A 24,103-nucleotide genomic window follows, 5' to 3' on the forward strand; every position below is an offset into this window, starting at 1 on the left:
TTTTAAAAAAAAACATGTATTTTTTTTTTTAAAAAAAAACATTATATATATATATATATATATATATATATATATATATATGAGGAGAATAAATGTAAATTTATTAAAATAAATAAAAACCAACAAGCTTACCTTTTATTTTGGGGCCTTCTGGATTAGAATTACAATTATGTATGTTGAGTATCAAAGATTAAATAAATATAAAAGATGAGTGAATGAGAAGAGAATAAAGGAAGTTAGCAAGAGAAAAAAATGCATAAACTATGCATAAACGAGAATGAGTATTTATTATGTGTTTTTCTCTTTTTTTACTGTTACAATCTAATTAATTATAGAAATAAAATATAAAAAGTTACAATTAAGTTAATAATGTGACACCTTAGATAATCATCTAAGGATGCAGCCTAAAATCACATGATTGAGCTACATTGTGGATGATCCGCTCCATTGAATTTGATTTACATATTCTAAACCCCTAACCCCCCACCCAAAAAAAAGTAAGGGGTTGTTTGGTTCCTGTTTTTTGGGTGGTAAAAGTGGGGAAAGCTGTGAAAAATGTCAGCTTTTTGGCAACTTCCCCCCAAAATCACCTCTTAAAAAGGTGATTTCGGGGGAAAGCTGCTAAAAAACTGACATTTTTAGCAGATTTCTTCTTTTTTACCACCCAAAAAAACCTATCCAAACATCCCCTGAAAGAAAAAGAAAAAGACCAAAAGTCTGCTGCGCTATAAATAGGTGACCAACAACTAACACCTTCTGGCCTAATATAGTTTTAGGCTGCATATGAATTGGGTAGGAATCAAATATGATATTTACTATCTTCATATTTGCTCACTAAACACACGTACCAATATGAACGTCGACATCATTCAATAAGAATAATTTTTACTCCATATTCGTCAAAATCAAATATGGATACGAACCAGATAACAACGAAATATATGTGTGCATCCATAGCTGAGTACGAGGAAAACCCAAAAAAAATGGAAAATTATATGGGTCACGCAATAAGGAGCTATTTAAATATTTGAACATTTCTCTGAAAAATAGAGTTAATCACAGCATTCGATTTTTCCAAAAAAAAGGTAAAACCAGTGTTCTGGGCCTGATCCCTCTACCCGACCCGATTAGAGTTTCGGGCCTCTAATTCTGGGTCCGATCCCTATCTACCCGACCCGCTTTAAAACGCTTTGTCCAACCCGCCCGCGAGAAGCGAGAGAGTATTCTAGGGTTTTCTAGGGTTTCAGTTCAAACCCCGAAAGGCGATCGATTTCGCTGTCACTTCGGCCCCTCTTCTCTTTTGATCTCTCTCGATTCTCATCGCATTCGATCTTCGCCAGTTTCTGGAGCTCACTTGTTGCTGCTCTAATGGCGGTATGGTCTCAGGATCTGGCCATTTTTGGTGGTCTTTAATCTTTTTTTTTTTCATCCGTTACTTTGGATCTGGTGATTTTGTTCTGAATGATTGTTTGTGTGCAGCGGCTATTTAAAGATGAAGCGACTGAAGAGAAGGGAGAGCGAGCTAGAATGGTAATCTTCCTCCCTTCGTAATCATTGCAAAATCGGGTAGAAACAATCCTAATTTGATGTCAATTAACCTAGAGTTGTAAATATTGATTATCCTATTGTTTCTGATTAATTAAATGATGATATACGAATGAGAAATCTAATTCTCTGAACATTTTTGCTCAGTTTGTGATGAAGTAGTCGTGCTGTGAGTTGTCATTACATTCTCTGATTGTACTGACTTTAAGCTTGGTAACTGAGCTTGTCTGACATATGTGTGTTTTAATTTACAAATGGAAAAACGTGAATTATAACAATGTTTGTAGTTAGAAAAGTGCATAGCCTTTGTAGTGGATTCTCAGTTCTGTTATGTGTAACTTTCTGTGCTATGTAAAACCATGGAAAATAGATACAATAATTGAATACAAGTAGATTAACAAACTCATTCGATTTTCAGTAGTAAAATTTTCAACCCAATAATTGAATAAGAATAAGCTAATGTACATTATGAAGGAAAGCAAGAAGTTAGTAGAGATTGTTTTCAAGTGTGGTATTTGGAGCAATTTCAAGTTATTCATGTCAATTTTGGCCTACCCTTTTGGGAGTGATTTTAGAGGCTCTCACTAGATTAAGGGTATGGGAAGGTGTACTATCAGGGTTTTCCCTTCTCTTTGGGTCATTCTTTATGATAAGACCAAAGTTGGGAAAAACGCAAAGGTGAGAAAAGTGGCAAGGTGCCGCTTTGGCTTTTTGGGACTTGGGCCAAAAAAAGTGGCAAGTCAATTTTTCTAAATTTAATTAGGGGGCAAAAGTTCCAAAGAATAAGAAACAAAGGACAAAACCTGAAAGTTATAAAACAAGTAAAATTTGGAGGCAAAATTCTAAAAATGCATATTTGGTTATTTATAGAGAACAAAAGCATGAAATTGATGTGTAACAATACTTAGATTAAATCACACAATATTGTTAAATAATATACACATGGTAATGTGATAGCTAGTATGTGTTTGATATGCGCATCAAGTTGCCAACATGTTAAATTATCGGCTAAAATACCTATTGGCCTAAAAGGGACACTCTTTTAACACTTTGGCCTAAAAAGTGACATTGGTGACATGTTGACCTAAAAAGTGACAAATTAGCGTCATATAGGCCTTTCCGATCGCCGGAGGCTAGTTGTAACTAAGGGATTTTTGCATATAGGCCCCTTATTCTCCCATATTTTTCGGATTCACCCCCCTCCACCGTTTCCCAAATTCTGATATTTGTAAAAACCCTTTCCCTTCTCACCATCTCCTCCCTCCTCCTTCCTACCATCTCCTTCATTCTCTTCTCCAGAGTCCTAACCTTCCCTCCTCTCTCCCATTCCTTCTTCCTCCTTGTCCCAACTCTTACTTTCTCCTTTCCACCATATGCTCCCTTATTTTCTCCTCTCAATCCCCAACCTTCCCTCATCTCTCCCACTTCCTCTCTCTGCTTACTCCATCAACTCCTTCACCCTCTAATAATTAAAAAAAATCCAACTTCCTCCTGTTCCTTTCTGAGACCAAGATAAAAAATTCTTCCAAATCTATCATCCTCTTCCTCTCTCCCAATTGCTCTCCCTCCTTGCTCCGCTCACTTTCTCCACCCGCAAATCATCAAAAACCCAACCTCCTTTTCTTCTTCCACACACAACATCAAACATTTTACGTGAAGTATTAGGAGGGAGTGGAGGAGAGGGGAGAGAGAAATGTTGGGAAATTACTTAGATTCCCTTATTACCAGATTTAAGAGAAAGCAAGATAATGCGCAAAAAGGGGGACACACAAGATTTACGTGGTTCGGCACAAACTTGTCTACATCCACGGGTTACTGCAGATTTTTCATTATGAAGAGAAATTTTACAACACTCACAAATTTCTCACAACCCAATCCCTACTCTGAAAATTACTCACAATTTTCTCTCACAAAGATTATTCTCTAAGTCTCTCTTTTCTCTCTCGTACTCTTTTATAAGAGGAGTTGTTTCTGGGATGAGTTTTTTCTTAAGAGTTTAGGGTCTATTTATAGTATCTTAAAAAAATACTATGCACCAATAATTTATTACTGGTGGCACCCACGGTGGAGCCCGTGGTGGGGGCCCACTCTTCTTTTTCTCCTTCAAAATTTTCGACCACCGAAAGAATATGTTGGTTTTTTCATTTTGTCAACAAAGGAAAGAGAGGTGGTGGCTTTCGGTGGCAGCCAATGTTGACTAACAATCTCCCACTTGAAGACTGATTTTAATTTGTCTTCACATCTCGATCTCTGCAGCAGCTCTTTCCCGATCTTGTTACTATTGCAGGCTAATAGAAGCTGAACATAGCTTCAGTTTGTCAGTAGTCACCATCTTTATCAGCATGTCTGTCGGATTTTGAGCTCCACTAATCTTTTTAAGCTTCAAAATTTCATCTTTCAGAAGTGATCGGATAAAATAATATCGCATCTGTATGTGCTTCGTTCTGGAATGAAAAGATGGATTCTTCGCTAGATGAATAGCACTTTGACTGTCGTAATATAAGACATTGTCTTCTTGTTTCTTGCCTAACTCATCCAAGAAACTTTGAAGCCAAACCATTTTCTTGCTGGCTTCTGTAACAGCGACATGTTCTGCTTCAGTTGTGAAGAGAGCAACTATCTTTTACAGTTAAGAAATCCAACTCACTGTTGTACCTCCTAGAGTATAGACATACCCTGTAGTGCTTTTTCTGATATTAATGTTTCCTGCTAAATCAGCATCCACATAACCTATTAGTATTATATCTTCACCTTTGAAATAAAGTGTTTTACCTGTAGTACCCCGTAGATATCTGAGGATCCATTTGACTGCTTCCCAGTGTATCTTGCCTGGATTATTCATGTACCTGCTAACAGCTCCCACTGCTTGAGCAATATCTGATTTTGTACAAATCATGGCATACATCAGACTTCCAATAGCTAAAGCGTAAGGGACCTTCGCTCTTCCTCAGTCTTCGGTGATTGTTCTTTGAAAAGTCTGAAATGAACACCTAAAGGTGTACCCACTGATTTCACATCTTGCATGTTGAACCTGGAGAGTACTTTGTTGATGTACTCAGCCTCTGATAATATCAAAGTCCTAGACTTCGTGTCTCTTGATCATCATTCCAAGAATCTGCTTTGCAGTGTCAAGATTTTTCATTGCGAACTGCTTTGATAATTTTTACTTTAAATTTGTAATCTCTTGCAGATCTAAACCTACAATGAGCATGTCATCAACGTATAACAATAAAATAATAAAGCTATTGTCAAACCTCTTGAGATAGCAACAATGATTTGTTTGGCATCTAGTGAAACCGTTGCTACTTATAAAACTGTCAAACTTCTTGTACCACTGTCTGGGAGCTTGTTTTAATCCATACAAGCTCTTTTTCAACCGGCATACTAGATTTTTCTTGTCGGCCTTTATGAAGCTTTCTGGTTGCTTTATATAAATCTCTTCATCCAAATCACCATGAAGGAAAGCTGTTTTTACATCTAACTGTGCAAGATGTAAATTCTTAGCAACTATAATTTTTAATACCAGTCTGATTGTAGTCAGTTTCACGATCGGAGAATTTTATTATAGTCAATACCTTCCTTTTGCTGAAAGCCTTTCACAACCAATCTTGTTTTGTAGCGTTTGTTCCCATCATGTTCTTCTTTGATCCTGTAAATTCACTTGTTATGAAGATTTTTCTTACCTGATGGTAATTCAGATAAGTCCCATGTCTGATTTAACATGAGCGAGTCTATCTCATCTTGCATAGCAGACTCTCACTTGTTTGAATCCTCCACCAGCATTGCTTCATCATAACACTCTGATTCACCACTGTCAGTCAGCAACAGGTAGTGTAAAGAAGGCAAGTAACGCTGGGTTGACTTAGGAATTCTGGAGGAGCGTCTCACTTCTGGCGTGTTTGGTTCTTCTTGAACTGCTTCAGGGCTAGTCTTAACATCATTTTCAGAAATCTCCTCAGATTCAGCAAATTCCTTTGTTTCAGCTTTTGTACTGGAGCTACTTGATTCTATAATTGATCTGTTTTTGTACATCACATTCTCATTAGATATGACATCTCTGCTTCTGATGATCTTTCGATTTTCATAGTCCCAAAATCGGTAACCAAACTCATCATCACCATAACCAACAAAAACACATTTGTTAGATTTGACATCAAGTTTACTTCTTTCAGCAGAATCTGTGTACATAAGAGATACAACCAAAAATTCTTAAATGTGAAAGGTTTACCTCTTTTCTGTTCCAAGCTTCTTTCGGTGTTCCGCGGTTGATTAGGTAGGCTGCGGTATTGATAGCTTCAGCCCATAGGAACTTGGGCAAGCCGGCATGTAATCTCATGCTTCTGGCACGTTCATTCAAAGTTCTGTTCATGCGCGGTGTTATGGGAACTGTTTTCTCCATCTTGATTCCGTTGTTTGCGTAAAATTCTTTGAATCTACTATCTTTGTACTCTCCTTCGTTGTCTGACCTCAACCGTTTTATCTTTAAACCAGTTTTATTTTTCACTATGGCCTTTTATTTTCTGAAGGTATCAAAGATTTCTGATTTCTTCTTCAAAAAATAAACCCATACCTTCCTTGTAGAATCATCAATGAAGGTGACATAGTACAGTGAGCCTGCAAAAGATAAAACTAGAGATGACCCCTATACGTCGGTATGAACCAATTCTAACATTTCTGTCTTAGGTGTCTTGTCAATCTTTACAAAACTGACTTTTTTCTGTTTGTCAAAGATGCAATCTTCGCATAGGTCGACATCTACATTCTTCAGATCCGACAGCTTCCCTTTTGGCAAAAGTGTCTTCATCTCTTTCTCGCTCATATGGCCAAGCTTTTAGTGTCATAGGTTTGATTTTTTATCTGCATCTGTCACTGCAATAATATTCTCTAGGTTAGAGGTTACATAGAGAGTACCACTTTTCTTACCTCGAGCAATGATGAGTGTTCCTTTGATAATCTTCCATTCATGACCCGAGAAGGTTGTACAATAACCCTCTCCATCAAGCTGTCCCACAGAGATCAAGTTCTTTCTAAGGTCAAGAATATGTCTCACTCCTTGCAGCTTCCATGTGGTTTGATTTGGCAATTCTAATCGGATGACTCCCTTGCCAACAATTTTTAAGGTTTCATCATCTGCTAGATGTACCTTTCCGAAATCATCGTTGACGTAGTTCTCCATGATTTCTCGGCATGGGGTAGAATGGAAGGATGCCCCTGAATCAAGAATCCATGATTCAATCGGACTGTTGACGTTTAGAATCATAGCATCACCTCCTTCCTCGATCACTTGGCAGACTCCTGTGCGTCAGTATTTTTCTTCGGTGCCCGACACCCCCTCTTGAAATGACCATTCTTGCCACAATTATAGCACTTGAAATCTTTCTTTCCCGATCTAGATTTGTTTGTTCTAGATTTTGATCTGCCGTGATTTGAACTTCTTTCTGAAGTTCTTCCTCTAGACTCCGTGTGTAAAGCTGAGGAGGTTGAAGCTTCATCTGATTCTCTCCGTCGAATTTCTTCACTAAGAATCAGATCACAAACGTCATGGAATTTTAACTTGTTGCTTCCCGATGAGCTACTCACAGCCATGACTGTAGCATTCCAGCTTTCTGGTAGAGAAGAAAGAAGTATCAATGCTCGTACTTCTTCATCAAATTCAATCCCAACTGAACACAACTGAGTTGTGACTGTGTTGAGTTCATTGAGATGTTGAGCTACCGATGCGCCTTCTGTCATCCGTAAATTGAACAGCCACCTCATTAAGTGAACTTTGTTTGAGGCAGAGGGCTTCTCATATATGCTGCAGAGAGCCGTCATAAGATCCGTCGTGATCTTTTTCTTTGTTATGTTGAAAACAACATTACGGGATAACGTCAATCAGATAACTCCAAGGGCTTGTCTGTCGAGAAGAGCCCACTATTCATCCTTCATATCATCTGGCTTACTTCCTGAGAGAGGTTGATACAACTTCTGGTACAGATAGTCTTCCATTTGCATCTTCCAAAAGCCAAAGTCCGCACCATCGAACTTTTTAATTTTCACATTCCTTTCATCTGCAGCCATCGCTCCCACTCGAATCTGGCTTCCTCTAGATTGTTTTTGACAATTTTTGCGAACCACCGTGTATTAGAACACTGCTGTCAACGAACAAGTGTCGCTGACAAAATTTCACTATTCACGAAATTTACTATTCACATGAATAGTAATCTTACAGAAAAATTGACAGAAGTCACAACCAGAGCTCTGATATCAGTTGTTGGGAAATTACTCAGATTCCCCTATTATTAGATTTAAGGAAAATAAGATAAATGCGTAAAAAGTGGGACACGCAAGATTTACGTGGTTCGGCACAAACTTATCTACATCCACGGGCTGCTGTAGATTTTTCACTATGAAGAGAAATTTTACAACACAAATTTCTTACAACCCAATCCCTACTCTGAAAATTGCTCATAATTTTCTCTCATAAAGATTTTTTTCTAAGCCTCTCTTTTTACTCTCTTACTCTTCTATAAGAGGAGTTGTTTCTGGGATGAGTTTTTCCTTAAGAGTTTGAGGCCTATTTATAGTGTTTTGAAAAAATACTATGCACCAATAATTTATTACTGGTGGGACCCGTGGTGGGGCCCGTGGTGGGGGCCTACCCTTCTTTTTCTCTTTCAAAATTTTCGACCGCCAAAAGAATATGTTGGTTTTTTTATTTTGTCAATAAAGGGAAGAGGAGTGGTGGTTTTCGGTGGCAGCCAATGTTGACTAACAAGATGGAATTTTGAAGCTTGAAAAGATTAGTAGAGCTCAAAATCCAGCAAACATGCTGACAAAGACGGTGATTACTGACAAACTGAAGCTGTGTTCAGCTTTAGTTGGCCTGCAATAGTAACAAGATCGAGAAAGAGCTGCTGCAGAGATCGAGATGTGAAGATAGATTGAAATCAGTCTTCAAGTGGGAGATTGTTAGTCAACATTGGCTGCCACCGAAAGCCACTACTCCTCTTCCCTTTGTTGACAAAATGAAAAAGCCAACATATTCTTTCGGTGGTCGAAAATTTTGAAGGAGAAAAAGAAGGGTGGGCCCCTATCATGGGCCCCATCGCGGGTCCCACCAGTAATAAATTATTGGTGCATAGTATTTTTTCAAAACACTATAAATAGATCCCAAACTCTTAAGGAAAAACTCATCCCAGAAACAACTCCTCTATAAGAAGAGTAAGAGAGAGAGAAAAGAGTGGCTTAGAGAAAAGTCTTTGTGAGAGAAAATTATGAGCAATTTTCAGAGTAGGGATTGGGTTGTGAGAAATTTGTGAGAGTGTTGTAAAATTTTTCTTTATAGTGAAAGATCTGCAGCAACCCGTCAGCCCGTGGATATAGGCAAGTTTGTGCTGAACCACGTAAATCTTGCGTGTCACTCTTTTTGCGCATTTATCTTGCTTTCTATTAAATCTGGTAATAGGGAAATTTGAGTAATTTCCCAACAAGGAGAGAGAGGCTAAGAAGATGTAGGGTTGGAGAAAGAGGGAAAGGAGGAGGTAAGAGTGAGGATATGAGAAAATGAGGTAGAGAATGGGAGAAAGGAGGGGAGGTTTAGGATTGAAAAGAGAAAGGAATGACGGAGATGGTAGGAAGGAGGGAGGAGATGGTGGGAAAGGAGGGAGAGGAGTTTTTTAATACAAATTTTAGAACTTGAGCAATATATTTGAAAATGTCGGAGATTCGAGGGGTATATTTGAAAAAATTCGTTAATTTTTCGTTTAAAATTTGTCTTCGACGATCGCCTTAGGTCAAAGTGTTGTCAGTGTTACTTTGTAGGCCCAAGTGGTAAAGAGAAAGGAGGGAGGTTTAGGATTGAAAAGAGAAAGGAATGACGGAGATGGTAGGAAGGAGGGAGGAGATGGTGGGAAAGGAGGGAGAGGAGTTTTTTAATACAAATTTTAGAACTTGAGCAATATATTTGAAAATGTCGGAGATTCGAGGGGTATATTTGAAAAAATTCGTTAATTTTTCGTTTAAAATTTGTCTTCGACGATCGCCTTAGGTCAAAGTGTTGTCAGTGTTACTTTGTAGGCCCAAGTGGTAAAGGGGTCTCACTTTTTAGGCCAATTTGGTATTTTAGCCATAAATTATCAAATGGAAGAAAACATGCCTCTTAGATGCAATCATTATTAAATTTCTGTAAGTTTATTCCAAATTTCAAGTAGAATCCTTTCAAAAGAAAAGGGAAAAAGATTCATTTAAGCATGGAAAAAAACCACGAAAGGCGTCTAACCGCTTAACACTAGCTTGGACCGTTTTGGACTGCTTCACCATTCTAGGTGGATTTTAGGCACTTTCTTCTCAAAAGCGCTTTTGGGTGTGCTTGTGCAATGAATGCGGCTTAGCCGCTTAATAGGTCTGCTTTGGGGCTCAGCGGAGCTGGAAGGTGCCACTTCCGCATTTCTTAGTTTTTTTTCCGCTTTGTACAACACTGGATGGGATACTTCGACTGTTCTCGCTCTTGTTCCTTTATGTTCAGGTGTCATCAAAGATTGGAAGGGCGACCGCCATATTTAACGAGCTTCATCATTTGTCACAACCTTGAGATTTTGTTTTGTGTTGTTCTACCGGACACAAAATGAGAGATAAAAGTTAAACTTTGTCTTGGTCTGTTGACTGACAAGGTCAAATACAGTCTGCGACGTAGGACAAACTGGTCACTTATGTTCGAAATCTATCTTGTAGCTTAATGAATTAAGTAGCACTGGTATGCTCCGTCCTTCCCATAAATAGACATTAACCTGTAGTCAGTGAGGGTACGGTACAAATAAGTGGTGGTCAAATTAGCCAAATAGTTTTTAGTCTTTATTATCTTTTAAGGTATTGTTTAGCAATGGGTTAAATAAGAAGTTAAAAGGGGGTAGCCCCTTCTTAACCTTCCAAACACAAAAAACAAATCCTATATAAGTAGGACAAGGTAATCCGTCTTAAGCAGGTTAAAAAGAGTTAATCTCTCATTTTTGTTTAATATTCCACCTCTTTAAAAGGTTCAAGAAATAAACATTTTGTGTAAAGAAAAGCTTAATAGTTCTCTCACAAATCTCTAACAAAGAGCTCAAGGATAATATAAATCTTATGAAACAAATTGTCCAATTTAATACAGTTTTACTTGAAATGGATTAAATAGGTTAACTTGAAATGCGTTAAGTCAATTTCTCATCAAGTATAATCCCCAGGTTCGGCGTCCTTTGGACATGGTTTGATTTATTTATTTTACTAGCATCAACTTTGAATCTAGACTTAAATGGTGCATTTACATCAAGTATAAATATTATGAAACAAATTGTCCAATTTAATACAGTTTTACTTGAAATGGATTAAATAGGTTAACTTGAAATGGGTTAAGTCAATTTCTCATCAAGTATAATCCCCAGGTTCGGTGTCCTTCAGACATGGTTTGATTTATTTATTTTACTAGCATCAACTTTGAATCTAGACTTAAATGGTGCATTTACAGTTTATTTCTTAGTGTGAATATCAATGTATCATAATGTCTGAGGCATGTATGAACACATTAACTTGGATCATTTTGACAGTCCAAACTTAGTACTCATTTAGCAAGTAACCTGATACGGTTTTCCAGTAATTCAAACAATATTTCATTATGTGTCTTACAAATAATTTATAAATCCTTCTGTTTCTTTAAAAAAATTCCTGGAAAGGTACCTTATTTGACTTTATCCCCCCTTTTTACTAATGCTCTAATCCCTATTTAAAAAAATAGATGAATATATGGTATTCTGAGAGATTTGTGTAAACTAAGGGACTATAAAACAGGCATATCTGAATTTATTTCATTAGATATTAAAAAAAACTTGAGAGTTGTATGCTATTTGCTATAGTGAAGATAAACACAACATTAGTGAAATAATTGGTTCGGATTTGCATTGTTTGTTATATGTCTACATCTCTTGCATATACTTGAGCTATTTACCCATCTTTTTTTTTTGCCGTTTTTATCTTTGGTGCAGGTTACACATGTTGGTGCAGTGTCAATTGCTGATTTAGTTAAGACGACTTTAGGGCCTAAGGGAATGGTATATAGGCTTTCAATTAATATCTTATTTGATTCTGGCTTTCCACTTTTGATTAATGAATTAACCTTGTGATTAAATACACTTGAATGTAGGACAAAATTTTGCAGTCCACTGGGAGAGGGCGTACTGTTACAGTCACCAATGATGGTGCTACTATCTTAAAGTCACTCCATATTGATAACCCTGCTGCAAAAGTTCTTGTTGGTATCCTCATTACATTTTCGGGTGCCAGTAAGGAATCATATTGGTAATGTGCAAATAGTCAGGCACGATTCTTGTCTCTTTGCTCCTAATTTAAACAATTAAACTACGTGTCAAACCCTTCATTTCTGCCTGACATTGTAATTGCTTCATCCTATTCCTTTGACTTGCAATTAAAAAACTAATTTCTAGGTTTGTAAGAACATTTACTAGTATTATGTGTTGGTCATTTCTGTTGATAAGACATGACAGAAGTGAATATTTGTCCTTAATTCAAGACTTAGATATTTCGAAAGTTCAAGATGATGAAGTGGGTGATGGGACAACTTCTGTTGTTGTTTTGGCTGGAGAGCTTTTGAGGGAAGCTGAAAAGTTAATCATGACAAAGATTCATCCCATGACTATTATAGCAGGTATGTTCTAAGGTTTACTTGGCAAATTTATTGCTGGAAAGCTTATTTCAAGGTGCATATTCTTTAAAAGGCAATTCTGTTTAATGTAGTGCTTGCAGTTTTAGTTTATATATTTTTGCAATATGTTTAGCATGGTTATTCCAATTTTGAGTTCCTGTCAAAGTTTACTTGGTTTACCTAAACTTGGTTTGGGATCATACTCTAGCTGGCTCACGAATAGATGATATATATTCATGTGTCCTCTTCTGAGTGCAGTAGGATTATTATGTTTAATATTTGTATTTCTGTTTGCTGTATACGTGTGATTCTTTTTGGTGTGTTTTGAAACTTCTATTGTTTCTTAGGTTATAGAATGGCTGCTGAATGTGCACGGAATGCATTGTCAAAGAAAGCCAAGGATAACAAACAAGATCCAGGTAACAATCAGTTAATGTTTATACCACTTGAAGTTGAGCAGATTCAGCACAGCATTGTAAAGAGAATTGCATTCAACTCTAAGCCCACAAGTGAAATTAAAATAGCTAAATAAAAACTGATTAGGGCGCAGATGGCCGAAGTAAAGATCCTAACCATTTAATAGAAGCTTTGGGTTATACCATTGGTCATTAGGAGCAGTACGTAGCACTAGCATGCGCTTTGTCCATTCTATTTAATGTGATCCGGCATTTTTTGTGTGTATCTTTATGTGTGCTATTCTTGTATTGAAATGCAGAGAAATTCAAGTCAGATTTGATGAACATTGCAATGACAACTTTGAGTTCAAAAATTCTCTCCCAGGACAAGGAACACTTTGCTACACTTGCAGTTGATGCTGTTATGAGGCTTAAGGTAACTGCTTTCCTTACATTGTACGCCTGATTCTCTTTCTTATAATGTTGCAGCCTTTTGATGGATCCAATATTTGAGTTGTAGAATACCTCTTATTTAAGCTGCTAGCTTATCTTACAAATTTCTTTCTTGAAAAATATGGGTTCTTATTTTCTAAAGATTTTGGTTTTGAATTGATAGTTTAAAAATGAAGTATGATTTAGCATTATATTTATCATCTTAGTATTGACCCTAATGTGTTGCACTTGATATGGACTGTTTAAACCAGCTATGCTGATTTCTTAGACTCGTCCAGGAGTTAATTTTGATGAAAGAAATGTTTTGACATTTCCTTGAGATCATGCTCAAAATGCAACTTGAAATCTTTTTATCAGTTGCTTTGAGTAAATAACTGTGGCTAAATTATAGTGGTCTTTGGAGAATAATCATTCCTTAATAACTAAATTCTTGAATACTGATATTACTTTATGCTCACTCAAAAGCTTAGTGACATGATTGTTTTTGTTTGGGTCGCGGATCCCTTGTTTTGTTGTACATGTTTATGGCCATAGCTATATGACCACATGCCTAATATTTTTCTTCAAAATTGTAAGGATTGTGTATGATGGGTTCCCATTATATTGTTTTCTTCTTGTTTTACTGACGTTTGAGTGATTTTTCTGCATTTTTTATGGCAGGGTAGTACAAATTTGGAGTCAATTCAAATAATCAAGAAGGCTGGAGGTTCCTTGAAGGATTCATTTTTAGACGAAGGGTATGAATTTACGGCATCAGTCTTTTTTTAAAAAAAAATTTAATGATTGCTCCAGCATCCATGGTTCATGCACTTATTCACCTATTTACACTTAATTAGCTTTTTAATTTTGGGGGCATAATATCTGTTTGCATATCTTTTCATATTCATCATTATTTACTATTAGTCTCTGGTATTTTTTTTGGGTACTATTAGTCCCTGGTATTTTTTTTTCTTGGTACGTGATGCCATATTTTAGCAAATTGCTGGCTAGGAAAAAGGTAAATTGGTGCTTTCTGTCTTAAGGTTATGGGGTTGAATATATTACCTCTCATGTTCTTCGTTTCCTAGTGAAAGCTTAAGTTTCTATAATTGGTTCTTATTGCCTACAAAGTCTTTATCTGATAGATGTTATGTCTTTTTGGTTCTTCGTTGTTTAATTGTGAGTTATGCTTCACATACTATCCTACTATTGTATGCTTACTGCTGGCTATTGTCTTCTATGTTGCTGCATTTTCTATTCTTTCCTGTTGCTATAACTTAAACCTAAAAAAGCTTGTGACTTATAGCCCACAAATATCGCAAATTTTGAAGTACATGTAATTAGTTGTCATTTGGTCGTCAAAACAGATGAAACGCACAAAAATTGTGGGCAATAACCCGTGAAAATTACATTTTTTGCAGCGAAAACCACAAAATAGTCATAATTGGTAGGTTAAAGCCCTTGAAAATTGTGGATTATGTGGTACGCATATTTATTTGCCATTGGGACTAAGAACGATAGTTGACTATAGAATTGTTCATTATACCCCATGAAAATCACAAATTTTTAATAAAGAAACCCTAGCTGCCATTAGGTTGAAAAACAGTGTTGTGAAAAACAGGTGCCATGTCAGACATGGTGGCCGGGTTCGATCTCAAACCACCACGACTTGGCACCTTCGATGACATATATTGTTTTGGGCTTCAAATTGGACGCAATTTCGGGTCTTAAATTGTGCTCGACGTCTCTCTCCCCCCCTCTCGATCTCGATCTTGATCTCTCGCGATTTCAAAACTAGGGCTTCACAGGAAACTGGCGCTTCACACATTCATTAATCTTTCAGGAGAATACACAGATACTCACTCTTCTTACCTCTCTATCCTTCTCAGTCATCTTTCTATCCCTCTTATCTCTGTCTCTCTCTACATTTCTCTCTGAGTCCCTCTATCTCTCTCCCTCTCAGTCTCTCTCTATCTCCCTCTCCATCCCTCTTCATCTCTGCCTCTTTAATCTTTCTCTCTCTCTACATTTCTCTCTGAGTCCCTCTATCTCTGTGAAAATTACATTTTTTGCAGCGAAAACCACAAAATAGTCATAATTGGTAGGTTAAAGCCCTTGAAAATTGTGGATTATGTGGTACGCATATTTATTTGCCATTGGGACTAAGAACGATAGTTGACTATAGAATTGTTCATTATACCCCATGAAAATCACAAATTTTTAATAAAGAAACCCTAGCTGCCATTAGGTTGAAAAACAGTGTTGTGAAAAACAGGTGCCATGTCAGACATGGTGGCCGGGTTCGATCTCAAACCACCACGACTTGGCACCTTCGATGACATATATTGTTTTGGGCTTCAAATTGGACGCAATTTCGGGTCTTAAATTGTGCTCGACGTCTCTCTCCCCCCCTCTCGATCTCGATCTTGATCTCTCGCGATTTCAAAACTAGGGCTTCACAGGAAACTGGCGCTTCACACATTCATTAATCTTTCAGGAGAATACACAGATACTCACTCTTCTTACCTCTCTATCCTTCTCAGTCATCTTTCTATCCCTCTTATCTCTGTCTCTCTCTACATTTCTCTCTGAGTCCCTCTATCTCTCTCCCTCTCAGTCTCTCTCTATCTCCCTCTCCATCCCTCTTCATCTCTGCCTCTTTAATCTTTCTCTCTCAGTCTCTCCCTCTCTCCATCTATCTCCCTCTCCATCTCAGCCTCTCTCTCCCCCTTTCTAGGTCTCATTTTTATTAATTTTTTGACTTCTGATAAATATTAGATATTAGTTAGATATTTGAGTTGGAAACTTGGAATATGTTAGATATTTGAGTTGAAATGTTGATTTGTTTTATACTATTAAATTGATACAGTAATAGGCTGAATTCTAATTGGTGGATTAGATATGCTTAAATTGATTATTGGTTGGAATGAGTAAATGTATAACCATTCACAATTCACGTCATATGTTATTTACTTTTTTATGTTTAGACTATAGAATTTATTAATTTAAGAATATTCTTAGATTGCATTTAAGAGATTATATTATATATATGCACCATCCGGTATGACATTCCAATATTTACTACACATCCCCTGACATTATTCTCGATTTCTGCTGTCCAGCATGGATTTTCGCCGTTCGACATGAATGTCGAACCCGACATCTGACATTTGAAACTTTTGTCAAAAGTATTGTGAGTTGATAAAAGTAGTAGGTTATAGCCAATGAAATTCACAAATTTTATAAATAGTGGGTAATAGCCTATGAAAATCGTGAACTTTGAAGATAATTGATTGTCATTGGGTCGAGACAAAGGAAAATCCAAGTAAATAGCGTAGGTTATAGCCCATGAAAATCGTGATTATTGAAATTTGCACAATTAATTGTTCTTGGGTTGAAACGAGCAAAATTAAACAAAAATCATGAACTATAGCCCATGAAAAGCACGAATTTCCTAGTATGCATACTAGTCATTGGGTCAAAGAATGAAAATTAACAAAAATCGTGGGTTAGCCAATGAAATTTGTGCTTTTCTATGAGGTAATTTTTTGAGAAAATTTTATGAAGTAAATTTAATTGCTCTTGGGTTGAAACTAACGAAAATAAACTAAATTGTGGGTTATATAACCCTTGAAAATCGTGAATTTTAGTATTTATTTGTCATTGGTTCACAGTTCGGTCCATTTTCTATGTTCTGGAGCGTAGATATATGGAAATCTACCAAGTTGCAAATATCTATTTAGACATTTGGAGATCAGAGCTTCACCGCAAAGTTTAAGGTTTCATTAACATTCATGGATGAGGATTTTTTGTAGAATTTGTTAGATGACATGAGAAAACAGAGTATACGAAGAGATTTATTGTAATATACTCTATTATAAATGACAAAAATATTTGAGTTGATATACTTATAAACAACCTATATTTGATATTTGGCTATTATATTTTTAAATTTATAGTTTTTAAGTCTCATTTTGGATTTAATAATATCACTTAAAAGCGGCATTGATAAAAAATTGGACCGAACTTGATGTCACTGCTTCCTTAAGTCCCTATGATCCAATTACTTTGTTATATCATATCGTTATATGTTCTTAGCATTTTTACCTTGTACCAATAAATCGATTAATTTCGTGTTGCGTAGAAAGAAATGGAAATAAAAAGATTATTTGCCTGTTCCTTTCTGATAGAAGTCTTAAAATTTGTTCTTGTGTGTTATTTGCGTAGATGCTTAACTATCTCACAGCCATTTCACTTAATATCTTTTATAGTATATACCTATTTGTAATAGATCTGGCGGTTTCTTTGTGTCATTGTATAAATTACTATTCACTGCAGCTTGTTCAAAGACCGTTATATAAATTCCTAATTTATGTTAAAGGAATTTGGTCCTTTTTTTTCTTTCTTTGTTGAAGTTCACACGTTTAGATGTTTTTTTGGATATTGAACTCAGTTTTAATTCTATGATCATGCAGATTCATTCTTGATAAGAAAATTGGCATTGGCCAACCTAAACGAATTGAGAATGCTAATATCTTGGTGGCAAACACAGCTATGGACACCGACAAAGTTAAGATATATGGTGCCCGAGTTCGTGTCGATTCAATGGCAAAGGTAGCACAGATTGAAGGAGCGGAGAAGGAGAAAATGAAAGAAAAAGTGCAGAAAATCATTGCTCATGGGATCAATTGCTTTGTTAATCGACAGTTAATATATAACTTCCCGGAGGAACTTTTTGCAGATGCAGGGATACTTGCCATTGAACATGCTGATTTTGATGGGATTGAGCGTCTCGCTCTAGTTACTGGTGGTGAAATTGCATCTACCTTTGATAACCCTGAGTCTGTTAAGCTCGGTCATTGCAAGCTTATTGAAGAAATCATGATTGGGGAAGACAAGTTGATCCATTTTTCTGGGGTTGAAATGGGTCAGGCATGTACCATAGTCCTAAGAGGTGCAAGGTATGCTTGCTTCTTAGACATCTAATTATTAACCTAAGCTTCTCGGTAGGATTCTATTATATGTTAGCATTCTGATGATAGTGTTACTTTTTAGTTCTTTTCGTTTATAAATCATATGCTTTTACATTTCAAGATGACCTTAGGCATTACTGTGTTTCTTTGTACTGGAAAATGACAAACTTCCCTTTTGGCCTAATGTCAGGTATCATTGATACCTAATCATTTAAAAGGTAACATGATTTAGCTCATGTATATTAATAACATGTAAGATAATAAGATTTCAAGTTACCTGGCACGATATACTTTCTTTTTTTGCTTGTTTGGATTTACGGCTATGACATCTGTGTTCCACAGTGAAAAGAGAAAAACAGAAAAGAAAATAATAATGGGAAAAAACTAGAACCCACTAAGAGACCTTTGATTTTATAAGATAAATAATAGAATTCAGAATTTTATTAGTAAAAAGATGCCGAATCCAATATCATTATGAACAGTGTTTTCGGCCTCTACACAGGTGAAAAATATAAGGAGTGAGTGAAAATGAAAGCTCTTTTGACTCCTGATCTAAATAGAATATTAAGTGGATCTTTTACAAGATGGAATCCTAAATAAATTCAAACTCTTAAGTAAATGAAATTGTAAATCTACGCAAACCATCCAATGTCAGTCTTCAATTGGAAAGAACTCGTCGAGTTTGGTTTGAATTAACTCTAAATCATAGAATAGAAGAGATAATTATGATGATGATGATGATTAGGAGTACATAGTTATTTCTTTGCCCCTATCAGACTGCAAACTTCAGTCTTAAAGATACTAGTTTTCACTTTTCTTTCCTGCTTGTCTTTTCTATTTTGTGAGATAGATTTACTCACAATTTTTTGTTTCCGGGCAGTCACCATGTTCTTGATGAAGCCGAAAGGTCCCTGCATGATGCTCTCTGTGTCCTCTCTCAGACAGTAAATGACACCCGAGTTTTACTCGGTGGTGGGTGGCCTGAGATGGTGATGGCAAAAGATGTGGATGAACTCGCTCGCAAGACTCCTGGAAAGAAGTCCCATGCTATTGAAGCTTTCTCTCGGGCACTACAAGCAATTCCTACTATCATTGCTGACAATGCTGGCTTGGACAGTGCTGAGTTAATCTCACAGCTTCGTGCTGAACATCACAAGGAGAACAGTAATGCAGGGGTCGATGTTATAACTGGCAGTGTAAGTATAACAAACTCATCTTGTTTGTTTTTCGGGCAAGTTTTACAAAGATATGGTGAACTTTGGGGTATTTTGCATTAGGAAAAAGGACTACCATAATAGATAATATTACTGTGGCTAATGTCAGGGTATTTTGCAAAAGGAAAAAAACTGACATAAAATTGTTTTATTAGCGAATATTACTGGGGCTAATGTCAGTATTTTGTCTTGTGCATTTTCTTGGACAACATTATGTACCTCGTATATCTTTTACATTACCCTTGTGAACTTTTAGATAGATTGATAGAAACAATGGTATTACCAGAGATGTTAATCACGTTAGCAATAATTTCCAGTATTCCATGATACTTTTCTTCAGTTTTGGAAGTTCACCGTAAACTTTTCTAATGAAAAAGTTTTATGGTTGTTTTGTTCCGGAACTCCCAGAAGCTGATGGCAGTTTTGTTTTGTCTTTCACGCGTTTAGTTCAAAAATCTTATAAACCTTGTCTGTTACAACACAGGTAGGAGATATGGAGAAGCTCGGCATCTCAGAATCTTTCAAGGTTAAGCAAGCCGTACTATTATCAGCTACTGAGGCTGCTGAAATGATACTAAGGGTTGATGAGATTATAACCTGTGCACCGAGGAAGAGGGAGGAGAGAATGGGACACTAGTTAGTTGAGATATAGTTCTCTAGCTAAGATTTTGGCACGCATGAGTCTAGTCTGTACTTTTGATCGGTTGAAAAATTAATTCCGTCGGATATCGAAACCTTAACATGGTGGTGGTCAAGTGTGGCTTTTGTTTTAGTTTATTTTTTGGGGGGGGTTTGTTTTTATGTTAACTCCTATACTTCTGTAACAATCTTGTGTTGTCTTGTTAATGCTATATTTAAGCTGTTTATGCCAATTTGGAACTTAAGACTGCTCTCGGGCTGAACAAAATTTTTCAGGGGATTTGGAGTTTGAAATGCAGCGGTTAGTCGAGTGAGAGACCCTATTGTCTGGAGTTACGGATTTGGTGAAAATTTTGGGTTAATTGAATCGTCGCATTGGGATGTTGAATTTGAATGCTCCGATGTGAAAATTTACCGAAGTTCTAATTAAGCAAATGAGTTGAATTCGAAACTTATTTTGCGTTTGGATATGAATTGAATTCTGAATTGGAAATTGAGTAATAAAGTACTCAATTCCGTTTTGTTCCAAACCCTAGTGGTAACCCACAATTTTTATTAATATTTATTTGTTTCAACTGAATGACAAATAATTATGCACACTTTAAAATGCAAGACTTTTATGGGTTATTGCTCGAGATTTTTGCAATTTGTAATTTTCATTGAATATTATTCTAGAGTTTTGCAATTTTATAACATCCATGATTTTCACAATTTACGATTTTTCTTTGCTAATTTGTGATTTTTTTTTCGTTTGTCTCGACTTATTTGCTTCTTCAAAATCATGATTTTTGTGTGCTGTAGCCCTTGATTTTTTTATAATTTTTATTTTATTTTTTGACCCAATGGAAAATAAATATCCCAACTTCAAAACAAATGATCTTCATGGGCTATAGTCTATCATTTTTGTCCATTTTGCTTGTTTCGTCCATTTAAGAAGTAATTGTGCAAACTAAATAGTTGCAATTTGCATTAGCTATAGCCCTTGATTGGTGTGCATTATTGTTCATTCGATCTAATGACAATTATTCATGAGTAGTTCAAAATTAAATATTTTGATGTGCTTAAAACTCACGATTTAGGCAATTTTTGTTTGTATTATCCCAATCAAAAGTGGTTATATGTATTTATAACGTGATTTTCATGAGATATATCCATCATTTTAGTCTATGTTTGTTAGTTTTGATGCAATAACAATTAATTTTTTTTTATTAAAATTTGTGGTTGTAATGGGCTTTAAACCATGATTTTTTTAAAACAGTTTTCATTCTTTGATCTAATGGAAAATAAATATGCATGCTTAAAAATTCATGATTATTATTGGCCCACAATTTTGTCATTTTTTCGTTTAGACTATTTAGCAATTAATTAAGTGAAGTTCAATATTCATGATTTTTATGGGCTATAATACATCGTTTTTATCCATAATTGTTCATCGACCCCATGACAATTACTTGTGACTGCTTTAGAATTTGAGTTTTTGATGGATCATGGATTATATAATTCATGATTTTTTTTATTTTTTTGCTTCTTTAGGCTGAATGAAAAATAATTTTGAAGACTTTAAAATTCACAATTTCATGCACTATAACCTATGATTTTTCTTTATTTTTTTCGTTCCAACCAAATAGAAAATAATTATGCACAGTGCAAAATTCGTCATATTGACCAAATAGTAAATATTTATAAAACTTTTCAATATTCATGATTTATCCTTGATTTGTGTGCATTATTGTTCATTCGATCTAATGGCAATTTATGAGTAGTTCAAAATGCAAGATTTTGATGTGCTTATAATTCACGATTTAGGCAATTTTTGTTTGTATTATCCCAATCGAAAGTAATTATACGTATTTTATAAAGCGATTTTCATGAGATATATCCACGATTTTAGTCTATGTTTGTTAGTTTCGATGCAATAACAATTAAATTTTCTTTTATTAAAATTTGTGGTTGTAATGGGCTTTAACCCATGATTTTTTTAAAACAATTTTTATTCTTTGATCTAATGGAAAATAAATATACATACTTAAAAATTCATATTTTTATTGGCCCACAATTTTTTTCATTTAGAGTATTTAGCAATTAATTCAGCGAACTTGAGTATTCATGATTTTTATGGGCTATAATCCACAATATTTGTCCATAATTGTTCATCGACCCCATGCCAATTAATTATGACTACTTTAAAATATGAGTGTTTGATGGATTGTATAATCCATGATTTTTTTTCATTTTTTTGCTTATTTAGGCTAAATGAAAAATAATTTTGAAGATTTTAAAATTCACGATTTCATGAGATATAGCCCATGATTTTTCTCTATTTTTACTCATTTCGAATGAATGAGAATTTTTTTGTGGAGGCAAAAATCCACCACTTCTTGATTTATAACCAACTAATTTAGCTATTTTTATTCATTTCTATCCATTGGAAAATAATTCCGCAAAGGCCAAAATTCACGATTTCATGAGCTGTAACCCACGATTTTTAGCCATTTTTAATCGTTTTAATCCATCAGTAAGTAATTTTGCGGCATCCAAACCTCACGATTTTGTGAGTTATAGCTCATGATTTTGATAAGTTTTATTCATTTCGTCCCATTGGTAAATAATTTTGCAGATACTAAACTCTACTATATCGAATGATTTTAGCCATTTTTAGTCATTTCGACTCTTTGGTAAATTATTTTGCTGAGGATAAAGTTCATTATTTCATTCAGCAATAACCCACAATTTTGGTATTTTCACTCATTTTGACCCATTTCCAAATGATTTCATGACGATAAATTACAAGATTTAATTAGCTATAGCCCATAATTTTTGGCCATTTTTTGTCATTTCAACCTATTGTCGAATAATTTTTGCATGCCAAAATGAAAGATTTCATGTGATGTACCAACTATTTTGACCATTTTTAGTAATTTTAACCTGTTTGCGCGGCAGTTAAAATCACGATTTCTTGAGATATAAACCACGATTTTGGACAATTTTTAGTCGTTTTGACTCGTTGTCAAATAATTTAGAGATGGATAAAATTTATGATTTTGCGAGCTATAATCCATAATTTTTTGGCCATTTTTAGTCATTTCGATCCACTATCAAATAATGTTGCAGTTGCCAAATTCATGATCTCGGTGCTATAACCTGCAAGACCAAAATTCATAATTTCATGAGCTGTAACCATAAAATTTCACCAATTTTATTCATTTCGTCCCATTAACAAATAATTTCAGAGAGTGCAAAACTCACATTTTCCTAAGTTATAATCCATGATTTTTGACTATTTTAGTCATTTTGACCCATTGAAAAATAATTGTGACGATCAAAATTCACATTTTCATTAGATATAACCCATAATTTTTGTCCATTTTCATTTATTTCGAACCAAAGGAAAAAAATTGCCAAGGCAAAAATTCACCATTTTTTTATCTATAACCCATGATATTTGGCCATTTAATCCAATTTCAATTCATTTGCAAATAATTTCATAGAGTTCAAGTTCACAATTTTGTGGAGGCTAGAGTTCACGATCTCATAAGCTATAATCCATGATTTTGGCCATTTTTAGGTATTTCGATCTGTTCCCAAATAATTTCGAGGAGGCTGAAATTCACAATTTTTTTATGAGCTTTAATCCACGAGTTTTTTGTGAATTTTAGTAATTTCGACCCAATGGGTAATAATTTCATGGATTCCAAAATTTATAATAATTTCAAGCTTTCATAAACTATAATCTACAATTTGTTTTCATTTTGACCAAATGGCAAATAATTATGCAACATGCAAAAAATTATGATTTTAGGAGCTAATTCATGATTTTTGTCCATTTATTTGTTTTGACCAAATCGGAAATAATTAAACGGACTTTAAATTTCACGATTTTCACAAGCTAGAATGCATGAATTTTTGTTCATTTTTTTCATGTCGACCAAATAATAAGTAATTATGCAGAGTTTGAAATTCACAAAGTTATGAGCTATAATACACAAATTTTCTCATTTTTCCCCCAATTCTACAAAATAAGAAATAATTAAACGGAGTAAAAATTCCTTATTTTCAAGAGTTGTAGCTATGAGTTTCGTTCTATTTCGTCCATTTTAACCAAATAGCAAATAATTATCGAGAGTTTAAAATTCACAATATCATGAGTTATAATCCATCACTTTTTTTTTGAAGGAAAAGCAGCAGGTGGGAGTTACAGGTTGTTTTTTTGGGTTGAGAACGTGGGTGATG

At 35.2% G+C, this 24,103-nt stretch overlaps 1 protein-coding gene across 1 annotated transcript; it reads left to right on the top strand.

Moving 5' to 3' along the window:
* Positions 1,212–20,122, top strand: LOC109841430 (T-complex protein 1 subunit beta). The gene is made up of 11 exons (XM_020410405.1): positions 1,212–1,374; positions 1,480–1,530; positions 11,544–11,609; positions 11,702–11,813; positions 12,095–12,223; positions 12,568–12,639; positions 12,936–13,051; positions 13,729–13,805; positions 17,523–18,008; positions 18,901–19,216; positions 19,719–20,122. The coding sequence occupies exons 1-11, from the start codon at positions 1,369–1,371 to the stop codon at positions 19,869–19,871; spliced, it is 1,584 nt and encodes a 527-aa protein (XP_020265994.1). The 5' UTR covers positions 1,212–1,368; the 3' UTR covers positions 19,872–20,122.

This window comes from Asparagus officinalis, chromosome 5, assembly GCF_001876935.1.
Source record: "Asparagus officinalis chromosome 5, Aspof.V1, whole genome shotgun sequence".
Classification (NCBI taxonomy): Eukaryota; Viridiplantae; Streptophyta; class Magnoliopsida; order Asparagales; family Asparagaceae; genus Asparagus; species Asparagus officinalis.

Excerpts from the sequence above, each read along its gene's own strand:
- LOC109841430 (XM_020410405.1), top strand. Across the intron at positions 13,806-17,522 it reads GATTCATTTTTAGACGAAGG|ATTCATTCTTGATAAGAAAA; the intron begins GTATGAATTTAC and ends ATGATCATGCAG. Across the intron at positions 19,217-19,718 it reads TCGATGTTATAACTGGCAGT|GTAGGAGATATGGAGAAGCT; the intron begins GTAAGTATAACA and ends GTTACAACACAG.